Source organism: Neofelis nebulosa, chromosome 11, assembly GCF_028018385.1.
Source record: "Neofelis nebulosa isolate mNeoNeb1 chromosome 11, mNeoNeb1.pri, whole genome shotgun sequence".
NCBI classification, from domain to species: domain Eukaryota; kingdom Metazoa; phylum Chordata; class Mammalia; order Carnivora; family Felidae; genus Neofelis; species Neofelis nebulosa.
The window spans coordinates 65717929-65737221 of record NC_080792.1 but is presented as its reverse complement, the minus strand read 5'-3'; the positions used below and the strand labels follow the sequence as shown (position 1 = coordinate 65737221).

The 19293-nt window shown below is 52.8% G+C and overlaps 2 protein-coding genes across 3 annotated transcripts; one reads left to right on the top strand and one right to left on the bottom strand.

The window, feature by feature from the left end:
• Nucleotides 1-1280: 1280 nt before the first annotated feature.
• LOC131490500 (tubulin alpha-3 chain) lies at nt 1281-9627 on the top strand. The gene is made up of 5 exons (XM_058692911.1): nt 1281-1393; nt 5180-5402; nt 6284-6432; nt 6746-7426; nt 9230-9627. The coding sequence occupies exons 1-5, from the start codon at nt 1391-1393 to the stop codon at nt 9524-9526; spliced, it is 1353 nt and encodes a 450-aa protein (XP_058548894.1). The 5' UTR covers nt 1281-1390; the 3' UTR covers nt 9527-9627.
• Nucleotides 9628-11008: 1381 nt separating this feature from the next.
• On the bottom strand, nt 11009-19275 carry LOC131490501 (mitotic-spindle organizing protein 2B). 2 transcript variants are annotated; one of them, XM_058692912.1, is made up of 5 exons: nt 19009-19275; nt 18264-18656; nt 17901-18049; nt 16803-16982; nt 11009-11269 (listed from the first exon to the last, which is right to left on the bottom strand). In XM_058692912.1, exons 2-5 carry the CDS (start codon nt 18425-18427, stop codon nt 11112-11114), a joined length of 651 nt encoding a protein of 216 aa, XP_058548895.1. In that variant the 5' UTR covers nt 18428-18656; nt 19009-19275; the 3' UTR covers nt 11009-11111. The 2 variants fall into 2 exon arrangements, with proteins under 2 accessions (XP_058548895.1, XP_058548896.1); XM_058692913.1 differs by lacking the exon at nt 16803-16982 and having other exon boundaries at nt 19009-19119.
• Between the last annotated feature and the right edge of the window lie 18 nt (nt 19276-19293).

The following is a 19293-nucleotide window of genomic DNA, read 5'->3' as shown; positions in this document are numbered from 1 at the left end:
CCATCTCCCTCCTCCCTGCTGCCAAAGCTATCTTTCTAAGGGCCGACCGAACCATACTATCCAAATGTTCCCAAGGCCTACAGAAAACTTCCAGCTCCTCTCCCTGTTGTGTTCCACTGCAGGGGCAGAGTTCCCCGCTCATCTGTAATAAGTTAAGGGTCTGCTCCAACATGATCTAGGGAATCACCAGAAAGGATGTTGCATTCTGGTGATAACTTTGGGGTTATGCCAGAATTCCTTTTACCCTGCTTTTCTCAGAAATAAATACACAGTGGATCCCAAAGAAAGTTAAGTCAGTCTTTACAGAATGGAAGAATCAGGTGATTGTACCAAAGTTCCCCAAAATGGACACTGCACTCCAACCCAGCCTTGGCGGGGGGGGGCCTGGGGTATACCCTCCAACTCCCTTGTCCCCTGAAACTCAGAAATCCCCAGATTAAAGAAGTAATCAAATCCTGCCTGGTTCCCGGGCGCTGGATGGCAAAGGCCTTTCTGCACCGGAAAAAGGGTGGACAAGAAAGCTGGGTGCAGATTTTGGGTATGAAGCTGGCATCCATCTTGTTAGTTGTTAGTCTATCTCAAGTCTCTTGAGATAGAACACACCTCCGCGGACCAGATGAAGCCACTTGAAGTAACAAAGTAACATCTGTGAACATGACTTCATAAGCCTCCAATCAACAGCGTCCACCTTCTCAGGAGACCCCCCCCCGCCCCCGCCCTGCCCCCAAATTTCCCCGTAAAACCCCTCGTTTATAAGCCATCAGGGAGTTCGGGACGTTGAACACCGGTTTTACGTTCTCCTGGGTGGTGCCACACCAACCAATAGCCTATCTTCAAGGCAAAAACTTGGTGCAAGTCTTTTATTGGCTTGCGAAGCACGGGAGAGCAGCTCTCCTTTGCGTTAGTTACAGGTAGATGGTGGGCAGGCCTTGAGAGGGTGTCTCGTTTGCAAAGACCGGAATCACGAGCAGACAGGTGAGTGGGCCTGGGCCTCCAAGCAAGAAGGCGGCACAAGCTTGACGTGAAGCCACGCGCACATTGAGGGCTTACGTGCACGAAAATGTGCTATGTCCCACGCAGAGAAAACCGTGACCACTCCCACCTAACCTCCGAGGATGCAACCGAATGCTCTGCTTTGGCTAGGCCACAGCCTTCCCGCCAAAGCCATATCCAATCAGAAAGCACCATACTCCGCAAGTCAAGTAACGTCCAATCAGAAGCGGGATTCCAGGCCTAGGTCCGCCCCGAGGCACTGAGAACCAATGGGCACCTGGGCAGCGGCGGGCCAATCCCGGGCCGTGTGCACAGCGCAGCAACGGCAGTTGGGCGCGTGGCGTCTGTGGCAGCGGTTGAGGTCTGGTAACGGCGTTGGGCAGCAGCTGAACTCACCATGGTGAGGTCCCCCCCTGGCCACTCTCGGTTCATAGAGGCCCAGGCAGGAGGGAGGATGAAGCCCGCCACATGAGACCCCTGGGTGGGGCAAGACTGGGACAAATCCTAGGGCCGGGGCTGTGTGTGTGTGTGTGTGTGTGTGTGTGTGTGTGTGTGTATGTGTGTGTGTGTGTGTGTATGTGTGTGTGTGTGTATGTGTGGCGGGGGGGGGGCGGGGGGGAGATCGGGGAAAGAGGGGGCTGGGGTGGGCACGGGAGGCGCAGGGCTGCCCGGACGAACAGATGATAGTCCTCTCGCTTGTTCTCTGGGTGTGCGAACCCTGAGGGCAGCGGCAACCTGCGTCGTGGTAATGTCCCGGATGAAGGGGGGTCGGCAGGTGCAGATGTCTCCTCGAAAATTGTAACTTTATGAGCCAGGTTGGAAGCTGGGTGACCTTGACTTGTTGGGTGGCCTTGACTCAGTCTCTGAGGACAGCCGTTATGTTGGGTTCCTGAGGCCTGGAAGGTGGTTCTCAAACGTTGGGGTCCCAGGACATCCCTACAGTATGTATGTATGTATATATGTATGTATGTATGTATGTATGTTAACGTATGTTTATTTTAGAGAGAGAGAGACATACACACAGCACAAGTGGGGGAGGGGCAGAGAGAGAGGGAGACACAGAATCCGAAGCAGGCTCCAGGTTCTAAGCTGTCAGCACAGAGCCCAACGTGGCGTTCGAACTCATGTGATATGAGATCATGACCTGAGCTGAAGTCCAACACTTAACTGACTGAGCCACCCAGGTGCCCCTACAGTATTTCTTTTTTTATAGAGTTTATTTGAGAGAGAGAGAGAGAGAAAGAGTGCAAGTGGCGGAGGGGCAAGGGAGAGGGAGAGAGAGAATCCCAAGCAGGCTCTGCACTGCCAGCCCAATGAGCTCAAACTCACAAACCATGAGATCATGACCTGATGGGGAAGCAAGAGTCACGCTTAACCATCTTAGCCACCCAGGCACTCCATGGACATCTCTACAGTGTAACAAAGTAGGACTCCAAAAAGCCTTTGTTTATGTGGGTTATCTCCGTAGTCATTTGCCATGTTAGAAATTTTAAAAATATTTATTTACTTTAAGACAACATGCTGACATAAACACCAGATATCCAAGTTGCAATAGCCATAGTTTGTCGGCTCTTGCAAGGAAAATAACATTCTGTGAAAAAAGCTAGTTCAGTTGGCAACTGAAAGCACACAAGTGCTATTTCTTAAAACAGCTGTATTTCAGCAGGTGCACAAGAGCTTTATGGATACTTTCCGTTTTGTCACAGTACTTGAGGGTGGATGTTTTATAAAATAATCATTTTTTGCTTCATCATGAATATTCTGAAATGAAATTGACTTTTTTTTTTTTTTTTGGTCTTTTTACCGTGAGTGCATAAGGGTGAAGAATCTAACGAACACTGGTATAGTTTGGTGCCACTACCTTGATTTGTACTAGGGCATTAACAGTTTTACCCCCCCCCCTTTTTTTTTTAAGTTTATTGTTTTGAGAGAGAGAGCGTGAGAGAATCCCAGGCAGGCTCTGCACTGTCAGTGCGGAGCCCAGTGCGGGGCTTAAACTCATAAATGGTAAGATCATGACGTGAGCTGAAGTTGGATGCTTAATTGACTGAGGCACCCAAGCACCCCAGTTTTACCCACTGTTTGATTATGCACCATCAGTGAACACGGTGAAATGTGAACACGGTGAAAAGGGCTGGTTATCTCAGTAGTCCTACTGTGAAATCGCTTTAATTTCCAATTACCCTGAAGAGGTCTGTGGATCTCTAGTGGCCTGAGAAGGCCAGTGATTACTTTGAGGACTGTTAGCGGGTAGGGGATCAGTAGAAACAATTGACAGGAGGAAGAGAGCAGAAAGGTCTGCGCATTTGCTGTCTGGAAGCTGAAGCTTCTGGGTACATAGGGAACAAAGCAATCTGCCAAGAATATGAAGAGAGCAGTTGGACTGGAGCTTGAAAAGAAAGAGGATGAAGATAAGGCTGAGTAAGGTAAGGTAAAATTTTAATGATCCAGGTGAGGTTGGTGATGAATTTTTAATGGCTTTCTATTGAAAGCTAGGAATGATTTTTCTGACTGCTTTCTATTAGTTTCATTGGATAATCAGATGGAAGTGGCCTTGCAGATCATGTAGCACACCAGCCCCATTTTGTAAAAGAAAAAACTGAGGGGTTTTCTCAGGGTACAGAGCTTACTGTGATCATACTAGGGCTGAGTCCGTAGAAAACTAAATCAGGCATCCTGTGAAGCATAGGCTGCCTGGATATAAGTAAGGCAAAATGAGTAATACTAATCTGTAAATGGTGTGATTGTGTGGATTCCAAAAGACTTCCCAGAGTGTTGATGAATTTCTTCTCTGAAGGAGTGCATTCCTTGTCATTGGAGAAGTTCTTTCTGCAAGTGAATAATAGTTCCTTCTGGGAGGGATTCTTAGGGTATTGTGGCGTTACGTGAATCTCTATGCCCCTAATTGGAGAGTTGGTGTTTGTGTAATAAAAAACGGGACTTCAGGGGCACCTGGCTCAGGCGGTTAAGCGTCCGACTTCAGCTCGGGTCATGATCTCACGGTCTGTGGTTCGAGCCCCGTGTCGGACTCTGTGCTGACAGCTCAGAGCCTGGAGCCTCCTTCGGATTCTGTCTCCTCCTCTCTCTGTCCCTCCCCTGCTTGTGCTGTCTCTCCGTAATAAACAAACCTTAAAAATAAAAAAAAAATTACCTGCCAAACTTAAAAACAGGACTTCAAGTTCTTGGTATTGTATATTAGGATTTAGGGTAGGTGGGACACCTTGAATTTTATTTGATCTCCTCTATGTATTTGTGAGGATAAGGTGTCTAAAATAGAACAAATGATTAATGACTGTACAGTTATGTTTATGGCAGGAAAGATATGATACAGTCAAAAAATAGGTACTTTGAGTCTAAGGAAACCACCAAAGGACAGTGTAGTGTCCTACCATTTGTGATGCCTGGTTGCCATTAACTCCTAGCCTTGAGGTGAAGGGAGTGGTTACTAGAAGTTGAGAAGGTGGCTTTATAAAGAACACTGACTGCTGAAAGTTTGTGGCCTTGATAAACACACTCAGGGAGCCCATGGCAGTCCGGCAGGGTGGGAGCCAGGAAGTGAGCACCCTGACCACACTGTCCTCTAACCTCGCAGTCTCTTGCTGATGCCTGCCTTGGCTAATGCAACCAGAAGCCAGGTGCAAGGAAGCCCCTTTCATGCAGTCCAGATGGGTCAGCCTCCCTGAGCACAGCCCTGGGTGGAGAAAATAGAGGGTAGCTGTAGATGGGTAGATGGATGACACACATATGGTGACCACTGGCACCTGGGCCATGGTGACCTGTGTCCAAGTCCACTCTTCCTTCCCTGATCTATTACTTGTTACATTCTCTTTGGACAGGACACCATCAGAAACTAGTAGCTATATTCTTTAGAGAATAACTGTGGCTGTATGGTGGCTGTGGCTGTATGTGACTGTACGGTGTGGCGTTTACCATTGACATTACGTGTATGGTAGCAAACGCTTTTGTGTAGGGGCTAAGTCCGGCACTTAGTAGCTCGGGTGGTTTAGAGCACCTCAGTTTTCATAGGGACTTGAAAAGGGTCACATAAGCCTTCTGGGAAAGGTCTGGGAAAGCCATAGACAATGTGAAATACATATAGATGTGTGTGTTAATATGGTTTCCATGCCTTATAGTGTTGGTTCCCTTGAAGACAAGGGGATCTCAACGTTTGTGTTCTGGTTGCCAGCGCGAGTGCATCTCTATCCACGTGGGGCAGGCAGGTGTCCAGATCGGCAATGCCTGCTGGGAACTGTACTGCCTTGAACATGGAATTCAGCCCGATGGTCAGATGCCAAGTGACAAAACCATCGGTGGTGGGGATGACTCGTTCAACACGTTCTTCAGCGAGACTGGGGCTGGCAAGCATGTGCCCAGAGCGGTGTTTGTGGACCTGGAGCCCACCGTGGTCGGTAGGTACTCGGGCACTTGGGCGGCTTTCCCGGGAGAGTGGGAGAGCCTCCCTGAAGCCCCCTCCATGCCCCCTGTGCTCCTTTGAATCCTTTCTGCAGAAAGGACGGGGTGTACAAGTACACGCCTGTGGCTACATCGGGTGAGAAACTGAGGCTCCTAAGTTAGGAGAACCTAACGTACAGGAAAAACATAGGCTGGTAATAGATTCACTCGTGGCCGCCTCAGCCCCAGGCAGGTGGTTGTGTAGACTCCACCTGCGGGGTGCCCAGGCACTGGTCCCTCCTTAACGCTGCGCACACCAAGATGCTGCTGCGTGAGAATCTTGACCTGCATCTGACAGAAAGGTAAGTAGAGAACATTCGTTGGCTTCCTCCAGATTAGAAGGCTGAAGTGGTTGCCAGGGAGAGCTGCAAGGAGAGAGCACCTTTCAGTGGCCACCCAGGGGAAGACAGGATGTCACCCTAAAGCCTGTGAGAGGCAGGCCCCAGAGGGTGCCCTGATGGGACTGGCCGGCCAAAGTCATGCTGACCTGGTGACTGTCTAGCATGTAAGCGATTTTTTAGTTACACTCTTTGAGGTAGCTGTGGGTAGGAGGACATATGTATGCACGTGCAGAGTCCCCTGTGTGCGGGTGTGAGTGGTTTCCCTTCTTCGAGGACCAGTCAGATTGGACTTTGTACCTCCACTTGACTTTACCTGCTGAGCCATAGATTGCTGTTGTGGTCTGCGTATTACGCAGAGACGTTTTCTACGAGACCCTGATGCTGCCGACCGCGAGGAACGGCACGTGCTTGGTAGATCCCGACGGTCCCCAAACCCACCCCTCCTGGTGAGTTAACAACGGGCTTGAAGCCCTGCGGCCCACGTGTCCTCTTTGTAGATGAAGTGCGCACAGGGACCTACAGGCAGCTCTTCCACCCAGAGCAGCTGATCACCGGGAAGGAGGACGCAGCCAACAATTACGCCAGAGGCCATTATACCATCGGCAGGGAGATCGTCGACCTGGTCCTGGACCGGATCCGAAAACTGGTAAGGGGGTGCCGAGAAGGCTTCCTGTGGACGTTGCCCCGGACGGGAGGGTATGCAGGGATTGCGACCAGGAGGTCGCTCTGGCAAAACCCCAGGCCAGAATCTTGAGTCCACGTTTCCCTTCACGTGTGGCTTCAGTGCGTCCGTACATCTCTAACGTCTGCCTTGCTTTGCTCCTGAGCGTCCTGCACGTGCGCTGTGGACGATTTGAATGTGTGATCATCCCGCAGAGGCAAAGAAGTGAGCGTGGCTTGTTGGAGGTCGGCGGTGTGGCTTCCGCGGGCACTGACTCACGGTCTCTGGTTTCTCTCAGGCGGATCTGTGCACGGGGCTGCAGGGCTTCCTCATCTTCCACAGTTTCGGGGGCGGCACCGGCTCTGGGTTTGCGTCCCTGCTCATGGAGCGGCTGTCGGTGGACTACGGCAAGAAGTCCAAGCTGGAGTTTGCCATCTACCCGGCCCCCCAGGTGTCCACGGCCGTGGTGGAGCCCTACAACTCCATCCTGACCACCCACACGACCCTGGAGCATTCTGACTGTGCCTTCATGGTGGACAACGAAGCCATCTACGACATATGCCGGCGCAACCTGGATATCGAGCGGCCCACGTACACCAACCTTAATCGTCTGATCGGGCAGATCGTGTCCTCCATCACGGCCTCCCTGCGGTTCGATGGGGCCCTGAACGTGGACTTGACGGAATTCCAGACCAACCTGGTCCCCTACCCCCGCATCCACTTCCCCCTGGCCACCTACGCCCCGGTCATCTCAGCGGAGAAGGCGTACCACGAGCAGCTGTCTGTGGCCGAGATCACCAATGCCTGTTTTGAGCCGGCTAACCAGATGGTCAAGTGTGACCCTCGGCACGGCAAGTATATGGCCTGCTGCATGTTGTACAGGGGGGACGTGGTCCCGAAAGATGTCAACGCAGCCATCGCCACCATCAAGACCAAGCGCACCATCCAGTTTGTGGATTGGTGCCCAACTGGATTTAAGGTAGGACTGGGTGATGTTGAGTGGTGTTCCCGGTCAGCAGGCAGCCGACCAAGCACAGCATGCCCTTTGTAGGGGATGCCCTGTTCCATGGCAGCCAGCCCCTTGGTCACAAATTAGTGAGCCAGAGTGATAATTTACTCAGTGGTGCCATTTGAACTCCCTTCCTGAGTTATCACGTTGTGTATCTGTGTGAGAATTTTCTTTTTTAACAGAACAGAAAGTTTGGGGAAGGATTTTTGTTGCCGCTTCTGGGTGAAAGAATTAGTGTGGGAAAAATAGTTTGGACTTAGAAATGTAGCAATTTTCAAGGGCATTTTGACAATTTATGTGGATATTTGAAATCGGGGTATCACTATAAACATCAGTGTTCCTAAATCCCACGTCATTCTTCAGGCATAAGGAAATTAAACCAAACCTAAATGTCCCATGCAGCATTTGATTTAACGAAAAATGGTCATGGATGTTTTCGGAAGAAATGGCAACATACTCATTTCTCTGTTAGTAAGATTGGCAAGTTTGGACAGAGGCTGCCTCCAACACAGTTTGTGCCAGTCTTCCATCTGATACAGAATAGGAAACTTGCTGTAGCTCTTCAGCTTTGTCCAGTACTTGGACGCTAAACTGTCGATGCTTTCCATCTGGGAAAATGTGCTTCCCTCTGCCTTGCTTTCCATGCCGCCTAGCTGGCTCAGACCTTACTGCTTCTGGTGGGCTTGCTGCAGCGGGTCCTTCACTAGCCCTTCCTATTCTGGGTTCAGGGATCGGCACAGTTGGCAGACCAGCCACGTAGAGTTTTATGTGGACACACCCACACCTGTTCATTGGTGTCTCGTTGTGGCTGCTTTTGTGCTCCAAAGAGAGAATTAAGCAATTGTGACAGAGACCGTGTGGCCCACCCAGCCTAGAATATGTGCTGTCTTGCTCTTTTTTTTGTTAACGTTTATTTTTATTGTTGAGACAGAGAGAGACAGAGCATGAACGGGGGGAGGGTCAGAGCGAGAGGGAGACACAGAATCTGAAACAGGCTCCAGGTTCCGAGCTGTCAGCACAGAGCCCGACGCGGGGCTCGAACTCAGGCCGTGAGATCACGACCTGAGCTGAAGTTGCACACCTTAACCAACTGAGCCACCCAGGCGTCCCTGTCTTGCCCTTTATAGACAAAGTTTGCCGACCCCAGCTCTAACTGACCCTGTGTATCCCTGCCCAAACCTCTGGTCGTGTTGTCTCCTGGTTTGGAAACTTAGAATGCCTCCCCTTTTGGACCCAGCCCTCGAATATCACCCCCTTTCTCCTACTTAGCACACACATAGGCCACCTCCTGTTGCAGTAGTAGCAACAGTCCTAGGACCTGAGGGTGTGCCTGTCGCCCTGTTATGCACAGGCTGGCTCATTTGGTAGGAGACCGGGGGTACGATCTCCCCTGGTGATAACAACCATAGTACTCTGAATCGAGTGGAAAAGGTTTCAGCTCCAGAAATGAAACCCCATCTTGTAGAAGCCTATGGGGAAAATAACATGAGGAATACAAAGCAGTGTCCCCTTTTAGAAGAAACAGCCCTGTTACCTGAGCACCTGTCACATGTCTCAGTTGCTGGGACACAGCCCTTCAGGCAACTTGGGACTGAGCCGGGAGCCAGGGCTCCTTTCCCCAGTTTTCCTGGTCTGGAAACCAGCACCCTGCTCACCTGACACCTTGCCTGGCACAAAGAAGGCACCTGCATGTCTTTTGCTTCCATGAAAGCAGCTACCATTTCTGGGTTTGACACAAGTTTCACAGACTGTTTTCTTCCCCTTCTCTGGCAGGTGGGCATCAACTACCAACCCCCGACTGTCGTTCCCGGAGGGGACCTGGCCAGGGTGCAGCGGGCCGTGTGCATGCTGAGCAACACTACCGCCATTGCCGAGGCCTGGGCCCGCCTAGACCATAAGTTTGACCTCATGTATGCAAAGCGAGCCTTTGTGCACTGGTACGTGGGGGAAGGCATGGAGGAAGGGGAGTTCTCCGAGGCCCGGGAGGACCTGGCAGCTCTGGAGAAAGATTATGAAGAGGTGGGTGTGGATTCCGTGGAAGCAGAGGCTGAAGAAGGGGAAGAATACTGAATGGGGACATGGCTGGCAGGCATTCCTCTCTCCCTCTCTCTCTTGCCACCCTGCAGCACAGGTGGTTTTCAGTTGTTTCCAATTAAAGTTTCTGTATGAAACTTCGGTCTATTGTGATGCCCCTTTGGGATGCACTCATGCGACTGCACAGATGGGTGGGACCCCAAGGCCTGTCAGGCCGTGTGGAAAGCTGTCCTGGGCTGCACTGTGAGTTGTGTACAGCACTACCTACATCTGTAGGGAGCCAGTGCATACTTGACATGATCTGCATGACCTGGGGAAAACAGTTATTTCCAAATTGAGGTTCCAAAGCACAAAGATTTCCTAGATTCTAGCAAAACTGAGTTAGGCTTTCAATTGAATTTGCAATTTTTCAGGTTTCTCTGTTGATGGCACATGGTGACTAATGTGTAAGTTTGGAACTGGAGTTTGAACACCTGAGGTCCATGGAAGGGGGCTGTCCACAGAGTCCTTAATGCTGTGGGTCAAATGTGTAGGGTGAGGACATTCGGCAGGGGCGGCGGTGGGGGGGGGGGTGTTGGAGTTTTATTGGATTCTCCATGGCATTCACAGTCACAGGGTGAGCTCTAGATTACGGTTCATCTTTGACTTTACTGTGCACGTAACCTGTAAGACAGCATTTCCACTCCACCCTCAGACCCTTGCAGCTCTACCCTGGGAATGGTCTCGGCAAAAGCACTGCACCTTTCTCTTTAGCGAAACATGTTGACGTGCATTTATAAAAGTTTTAGTAGGGGCACCTGGGTGGCTCAGTCGGTTGAGCGTCGGACTTCAGCTCAGGTCATGATCTCACGGTCCGTGAGTTCGAGCCCCGCGTCAGGCTCTGTGCTGACCACTCGGAGCCTGGAGCCTATTTCAGATTCTGTGTCTCCCTCTCTCTCTGACCCTCCCCCATTCATGCTCTGTCTCTCTCTGTCTCAAAAATAAATAAACGTTAAAAAAAAAAAAAAAAAAGTTTTAGTAACAAGAGTTTGAACTGTGCAGGTCACTTCTATGTGGATTTTTTACAGCATGGTACTGTAAATGTATTTCTTATGATTTTCTTTTCTCCAGTTTCCTAGAGTATAATACAGTATATAATAGTATATGATATATATAGTGTATGTATACAGTCTATAATACATACGTAAAAGATGTGTTAGTTGACTGTATATTAACAGTAAGGCTTCCTACTAACAGTAGGCTGTTGGTAGTTAAGTTCTGGGGAGTCAAAAGTTACGCTGGGATTTTCAACTATGCAGGGGTTGGTGCCCCTGACCCCCATTTGTTCATGGGCCAACCATACAGAGATTTTTCTGTATGACCTGAAAATAAGGTATAGTAGGGTGAAACCACTGGTTTAGGTCAGTTGGTTGTTACGTTCAGCTGCAGTACATCTAGGCCCACAATGCAAAACTGATTCTCAATCTTTGAGCCTTAAGGTATTCAAAAGGTGATAGAAAACAGCTTGGATGGACCCTCGGTTTTTCACAAAGCTTTATTACCAACCGGAGGAAACCACACGTAGCCTCTGCTAGGAGGCTGGTGGAGCCCACAGCTGGGTGGCGTGAGAAGTCTGCCCGTCTCAGGTGCTGCTCCGAGTGGGGCTCTTCCCCGGCCCGCCCCCCTTCGGCAGCCTGGTAGCACTGGGTTGTCGGGGCATTCTTTGGCTGGATCCTTCCCGGCCGCCACGTTCTGCCAGTGCTGGGCCTCCACCCAGAGCCGTGCTGCCTTTGTTTCTCCCTGAGCGGACGCAGAACACAATTGTTAGGAACCAGGGCAAACTCCACAGTCGGCACACCTACTACATTCGTGTTCCTTGCACATTACGTCTGGTACATCTCTGTCCGACCTTTCAGCCAGGGATCCTCTCAGCTCTGAGCCCTGAGGCTGAGGACCACCTGGAGAGGGCACATCCAAGAGAAGTCCTCGACAGAGTGCAAGAGGCCCTGGAGCATAGGTCCTAGGACAGAAGCAGCACGAGGAACAATGGGGAAAGTCCGCAAGGCCCATTTAGGGAAAGGTGAGCTCAGCCGGTTGACTCCTGCCCTGGAGAGTTGTAAGGAATCGCCCGACCACCAGCAGCACAGGAGGGCTCGCCACCAGGGCCACCACTTTGAAGCCTCCCCTGGCGCTCCCTGCTCCAGATCACCTACAGCTGAACTGCTGGAAGCACATCCATCAAGAATGGAAGTCAGGCTTTTGCATTTGGACCTTGGAATCTTTGCCTCAGGCGTTTCCCTGACTACCTCAAAGTATTTTGCAAACTTTCGCTGGTCAAGCCTCTGGCTCTCAAGTTCAGCTCCAGGATCCTGTGACTGGCTTCATGCTGAGGCTTGACTGCTCAGAGGAAGCTTGCCCTGACCACAGGTAGTCACATTCAGATGGAGACCACTGGTGCAGATATCCCTTGACTTGTAATTTACTTACCTTCCCCTCTTTCTGTGAAGACAGGAAGATCTGTAATCACAATCACACTTGGGCCAAACTTTATTCTAAAGGAATTCAGGATGTTGACAGCATTCACAAGACTGAGAGGACACCAGGAGGCACAAAATGCGCCCAGGGAGCAGGCTCACCCCCTGGGTCACAGTCCCTCCCCACTGGGCCTTCCCCAGCCAGGGCTCCTCTCTGCTCCAGCCTGGCAGGGTCCATCCTGCAGACTCTGACCAGGGGATGCGTCCCATGTTTGACCCTCAACCTTAATGTCAGTTCTTAGTCAGATGAACAGCCTGCAATGGGGACATGTGGGTTTTTGGAGAAAAGACACCATGAATTTCTTGGGGGCATGTTGAGTCACTCCTGGTTCACCATTTGTCACCTGGAACAAGGGGAGGCACCTACATTTGTGACACTGCAGATCCTGGCTTCTTCAAGACATCAGACTCCCTTTCCATCCTCTCTGACACTACTTTCTCCCCAGGACTCCTGCAGAGATAGGACAGCCCTTCCTAAGAGCATTTCTGAACAGCTCCTCCCCAGGGAACAACAGGGGGTCTTTGCTGCCTAGTGGGGTGGAAAGGGTTACCATGGTGCCACTGCTTGGAATTCCACAGCTCAGATTTTCCCCTGCCCTGCCTCCCTGGGCTTGCACAGGTTTGATTCAATGGAGATGTAATAACACGTTACAGAGGGCCAAGGGCATGTGGTGGGGTGAAGCTGGGCCAACTCAGCCTGCCAGTGGTTCATGGAAAAAACAAAAGTAGAGAACCGTCACCACACATTTCCTTTTTCCCGTTACACGTTCTGATATTCTGGTTCCCGCTGACTGGTCAGTGGGCAAGGATCCTGTCTCCTGTGAGTGCACGAGCCCCGCCACCCTACAGCTCCCAACCTGCTGGTCAGCTATGAGGCCATGTCCCTCTCCAGGCCTGGCCAGACTGGCATAACTCATCTGTAGCACCTGGCCTACCCCTGCATGCTTAGGCATCCTACAGACCAGGCCCAGGGCTCCTGAAGGACCTGAAAATATAGCTCAAGCATAGGCCACCCCCAAAATGGCAGTGTGGGTCTCAGACGTGGGCCCGGGTCTGAATGCAGCTTTTCTTCACCCTGCCATATATCTGAATTTCCTCTCCCCCTCAGTATAATGACCAGGGCCCCTCTGGAAACTCCAGGATGAGAGGAAAGGAGAAAATAGCAAATAATGTTCATTTTTAACCTTGATGAGGCTGACAAACCCTGGAAATAAGACACCAATGTAAATTTGAGCCATTAAGAAAACCATCTAACCGTTTATCGAGCTCTGCAATTCTTGGAACCCTCAGGAACCACGTGCTCTCAGTTAGTGGAGAGACCCACTTAGGCCTCATGCAGAGCTGGGGAGGCATTCTGGTCTGAGGAGAATGGTGTGAGGGCCTGTCAGTGGACAGACCTGCTCTGTCCTGGACACAGCAGGGGACTTTCTGCAACCGGTCTTACCTGCCCCAGCTCCCTGCAATGGGGTAGTTAGGGGTCCGATGGATTGGAGGGCAGGACTGAGCCAAGGGTGATTATAGGCTAGGGTGGGTGGCAGTGACATGCCCCCAGGCCTGATGCCTGAGGAGCCCTCACGGGTGTCAAAGACAATGAGCACTGAAGGTTAAAAACAGCCTGGCTCACGGGGTTAAAAAGTTGGTGCTCCTCCTACCCCTAATACCTGCCCAAACCGCCCCCAACCCCAGATGAAGCAAAACCCCGAAGGCAACCCTAAACACACCCCCTGCAGCTGGGGAGCTGGCCCTCCCCAGCGGGACCCACTGAACCATTTAACTCTGGTGTGGCCCATGTGATCCCAACTCCCCATCCCCTGCAAGCTCTGTTGGCAGAGGTGCGGGGGGATCAAGGGTTGACAAAAAGCCCAGAATGTGAGAAGCTGCTCCCATCTTGCCCATGTTCCCCGGGAGTGGCCTTTCTCCTGCATGGTGGGAGCACTCCCTCGTGCTCAAATGGGCCGGTGGGGCCCCTGCGGTCAAATATTAGTGAGGGGCCGTAAGCGGACACTGGATGTGTGTGTGAGGAAGGAAAAGAACAAGGGGGTGAGGCAGCATAGCAAGTGCCCTGATATCCTCAAGGCTGGCTGGCAAGGTCTGGTGGCCAGGGTGAGCGTGCAGCCAGGACCACCTATCACTGCTACTCGAGAGCCCACCAGAAGGTCTACACCCACCAGCCAGTCCTGCCGCCCTCTCTGGCTGAGCACACAGGAGTGGCTTAATCAGTGCTTCCAGAACACATACAGACATAATGACAAAGACTGATGTGCACCATGGACATGCACACATGCACTTTTGACCCTTAACTGGGCCTGTGCTTCTTAGGAGATGTGACCCTCTCCTGCACACATGCGGTACATACAGCCCTGACTCAGTGTTTCAGGCAAAGTACAATTGTTCTGGAGCAGCGCTGTCCCAACAGAAATATGATGTGAACCACATGTAACTCATTTTCCAGTAGCAACATTAAAAAGTAAAAAGTGGGGGAGGGGCCGGGTGGGCTCAGTCAGTTAGGTGTCCGACTTCGGCTCAGGTCATGATCTCATGGTTTGGGGGGTGGAGCCCTGTGTTGGGCTCTGTGCTGACAGCTCAGAGCCTGGAGCCTGCTTTGGATTCTGTGTCCCCCTCTCTCTCTGCCCCTCCCCCAGTTGAGCTCTGTCTCTCTCTCTCTCAAAAATAAATAAATGTTAAAAAAAAAAAAAAAAAGTAAAAAGAAACAGGAAATTAATGTAAATCATGTATTTTAATTAACCTAAAATGTGCAATATTACCATTTCAGCATGTAATCGATATGAAAATTACTTGTGAGGTATTCTTTTTGTTCCAGTTCTCTGGCATCTGGGTGTCTGGTGTATACTTAAACTTGCAGTGAGTCTCAGCCGCAAGCCCTGGGGGGCCCACGGCTCCTGTATTGGACAGCGCAGCTCTGTGTAGGGCTCACAGCTTCTGCATACCAAACTTCATCTTACACATTCCAGAGGAACATCTTTTTAAAGCATACAGTTTCCCTAAACCTCAGCAGAGAACACTCGACCGAATTTTATTTTTCCTTGGTGACCACACCCTCATCGTGACAAGCATTTACCCTCTTTGTGCTCTTAGGGTCTTCTGTTTCCCCATGTTCTGCCTAGTAGAGCCAGGAATGGATGAGCTTGTCAGTGACAGTCCCCACAGGCCACCTGGATGCTGTGCATGCTGCAGCTTACCAGATCAAACTCCTGGGCGGGCCTCCAGCCCCTGGTCTGCAGCAGCTGCCACCCCAATTCTGTGGGAAACCTAAGGCCAGCGAGCCCTAACAGCCCCAAACCCCCATCATGATCCTAGGCTACCACAGTCCCCCAACTGATCACTCTGACAACTCTCCTCATTTTTTTCTACCTCAGATTCTGCCCAAGGTCTGTGTGGACAGACAGATTCTGCAACATGTGGCCTCAGAGCTCTTGATCTCTGATGGCCTCTGCCTCTTGGCCACAGCACACTCCTGGCATGGCCCCTCATGTGCCCCACTCCCCTCCACTGCCTCCCCACCAACCCCCTCTCCAGGCTGCCCTCTACCCTCACTGGGCATCTCCCCAGGACCTCTATGTCCTCATATCCTGGCCACTGGCTGCCCAACCCAGCAGACCCAAGGCATAAGCACTTGAGAAAACCCTGTGGGGCCCAGCACTCCACGCCACTCCTGTCCCTATGCTTGGGGCTTCTTCCCCACCTCTCTCCGAGCCCCTCTATGTCAGTGCTCTGAGCACCAAAGCAAACCCACTCCACCTCTGGGCTCTCCGCCCTCCCTTTCCCACCTCTCCCCTCCAAGCTCAGGCCTGCTCCCACCAGTGACCTGGGCCCGCATCTCAGGCTGGAGCGCTCCCCACTACTCCTACCTCAAAGGGCTGCAGGGCAACAGGACTCTGAGCCTGCGTAACCCTTGCTGCTCCAGCAAGGCTGGCTACACTGGCTTCCTCCTGTCTCTGTCACCATTGGTGTATCTAGCCATCTCCCAAACTGGAAGGGGGACCTGTCCATCTCACAGCCCCCCTGAGCCCTCAGCGCTGAGAGCCAGCTTGGCACCCAGTCACTGGGTGAGCAAGCAGCAACACCCCCTTGAAAGAGGAGGGCTCCATTCCCAGTTTCTCCCTCCCTCTGCCCACTGATTCCTCAACTCAGCCTTGTAGTCTACTGGCTCTACCCTGACCTGCCCCTTGGCCCGTCCCCATGCCGAGTTTCAGGTGGCACCTAGAACAGCGAGGTAGGTGATGTGGGAAAGGATACGGAGAGCACAGCCAGGGCATCTGTGGGATCTCAGGCCCTCACACGCCCCTGGCTCTGGGCCTCCAGCCTCACCACACCGGGCAATGCCTGGAAGGTACCCTCAGCTCAGGAAACAGGCAGGAAAGGACAATCACATCTTACCCTCTAGGCTACCTGTCAGGTGACAGCATCTAAGCAACCAAGGTGTTTCTCACACCTAAGGCTTCCCTCTCTACAGCAAAGTAAAGGCTCTCCTGCCCCTCGGCCTGTTGCCCTCCTCTCGGGGTGAGGGCACCTCTACAGAGCACAAGTCACACCTGGCAGAATTGGCCTCTGGGGGCAGGGGGCGTTGGTCCCATTCCAGCAGTACTGCAAGTGGTCTCTAATAAACCAAGATCTGAAATTGTGTCCCCAATCCCTAAGCTGTGTAACAGGGATGGCCCATAGGGTCCTGCCCTGGCAGTTCATCTCCAAGTTGCTCTGACTCTCGAATAGGGGCCACAGCAGTTTCCACAGAAACAAGAAAGAGCACCAACCCCCAGAGATAAACCAGTAAACGCAACCTGCAAAAGGAGAGAACAGGCAGCAAGAGAACCGGAGGGAACCGGGGGGCCCTGGAGAGAGAGGCGAGTGCGTGGCAGCTGGGCCGTGGAGCAGAACCGGAGAGGCCGCAGGCCGCGGGGCCGAGGAAAAGGAGGGCCTTGCAGGGGGACTACAGCTCTTGGCAGAGAGAAAGGAGGCCTCTGGAGGTCAGAGAGAGACACAAAGAGAGCAGACAGAGCGTGGATCAGTAAGGAAGCCTGCGCTCCAGTGCCCAGGGCCTCTCAGGAAAGGGGGCGTGGGTACCCAGGGCCCTGGCACTCCCTCCCACAGGGACCCAGCCTGCCCCCCACCTGAACATCGGCCCCTTCTCAGGATGTCTGTGAGTGCCCGAATGCTTCTGGCCAAGCATTCGGGTTGTTTCTGAAACTGGGAGCAGATGCGACACACCAGGAGGATGCAGCTGGAGCTCCACTGTGACACCTTTGTCATGGGCACCTGCTTATCCCCCAGTCATGCCTCTCGAGAGTGAGGAGGCCCCTCAAACTTGAGCCCAGTGCGGTGCCCACTCAGGCCTCTGCACCCTGCGTGTCTAGGGCAGCCAGGGGCTGCCATGATGACCCGTCCTGCAATCCGAGGAAGAACGCTCAGCTGGCTAGACTCCTGGGCAGCACCTGGGCCCAGATGGGGTATAGGCTAAGGGGTGGCAGTAAGACCTCTGCCTGCCCCGCTCCCTGAACACTTTCCTGGAGGCTGTACACACCGTGAGAACAGGAACCAAAGCCACCTTGTTCCCGTGTTTGTGGAATGAAAGCATTTCTACCCAAGGAAGGAGGCAGAATCCCACATGAGGCTTAGCCTGCTGGCCACCCTGGACACCCACTTTGCGACCACCTGATCTGGACTTGCATATGTAGCAAAGGGTAGCAAAGAAACGAAACTGGGGACTGGAAACCAAAAGGCGAGCCCTTGGGCAGTCCCTGTGGGTCCTGGGACAAGACGCACAGTAAAGCCAGGCCATTCAGGACCAAGCCCACCTTGTGTCTGGCACCGCCCACGTGCCTCCCCTGCCACCCGCCTCCTGAGTCACAGGGGCAGGGAGCACCGGGCCCAGCTCTGACCTCGGGTCTCCGGGACGCTCGATGTGGGCAGAGACACGGCCACAGGGTCCTGGGGCTCGCTCGCCAGCCTCTGCCCAGCACACATGGACTTGAGCATCTGGAAGACAGCGAGGGGCGCCACGTTCAGCTTCAGCAGGTCCACCAGGATCCTGGAGAGAACACACGCGGTGGGCAGTGAGCCTTCCTCGCCCAGGCTCAGGAAGGGCACTTCCCTCAAGACCCCAACTCTACTCTGGGCGCTCAAAGGGGTCCGAAAAGGGCCGGGTGGGGGTGGGGGGCTCCTCCAGATCAGAGGCCCGGGCGGGGGAGCAGGGGTGTCTGGGGGGTAGGATGAGCGCGCACTCCCCACCCGCGCGCGCTCACTTGAACACGTCGGGGTCTATGGCGCCACCCGCCGCCTGCGCCAGCTCGTAAAGTTCCATCTCCTCGGCGCTCAGCACCTTCTTCCGCCGCAGCGCGAGCTTCTGCAGGGCCGCCTCCAGCCCCGGGGGTGCTCCCGGCCCGGTGCCCGCGCCCGGGGCCGCCATGTACCCGGCTAGCGGGAAGACGAGCGCCCCGCCCCGCCCCGCCCCGCCGCGCTCCCTCCTCTGACCCCGCCTCCGCCGGGCCCCTCCGGCAGCTCCCACAGCGCCTTCTACTGGCTCCGCCGGTCGCTTCTCTCCCTGCAGCGCTACCGCCTGGCCTGCCCCGCAGCCCTACAGCAGAGGGCGCAAACCGGTTTGTCTCCTCTCCGCCGTTCGATCCGCAGAAATTTACCTGCGGGATGATGAGGGATAAAAGCAGAAAAATGTTCATCTTTAGCCCAGAAAGCTGATAGCCTGCATAGTTTTGATAAGGATCAAATAAGTACTGGTTGCTACATTCTTAAAGGGTCTCATGACTGCCTGTATGTCTCATCGATAGTTAATACCGAACTGAATGATAAGCACCAGAGAAATCTTGTGACAGTAGTTTTAGGAGTAGAAACTGCAAGAAGACATTTATGATCTATACTCCCTGCACGTCCTCTCCCCCCTGAACACTAAGCATATAACCACTAGCTTCATACAGCAAAAATGCAGCTCTTTCGGCCCACAAGTCCTGTATCGTGCTACCTAAATGAACTTACTAAGTTGCACGGATCATCTCAAGAATTCTTTTTTGAGGGTCGCACTCAATGATCCCACAACAGGGAGACGTGTTAGGCGTAGGGGATGCCGTGGCGGACCTCAGAAACCCGTTTCTGGGCCATCAGGGTCGGGCCGCATTGGTCGTTCTCGCTTGGGCAGCAGCACCCAGGGCAGTGCCTGGCATATTGAAGGCGCTCAATAAACGTCTATCGTAAGAAGGTCAGTCAATGCACAGTGTATGATTTTTCCGCTCCAGTTCCCCATTAGAGGGCGCGCTTCCAGGA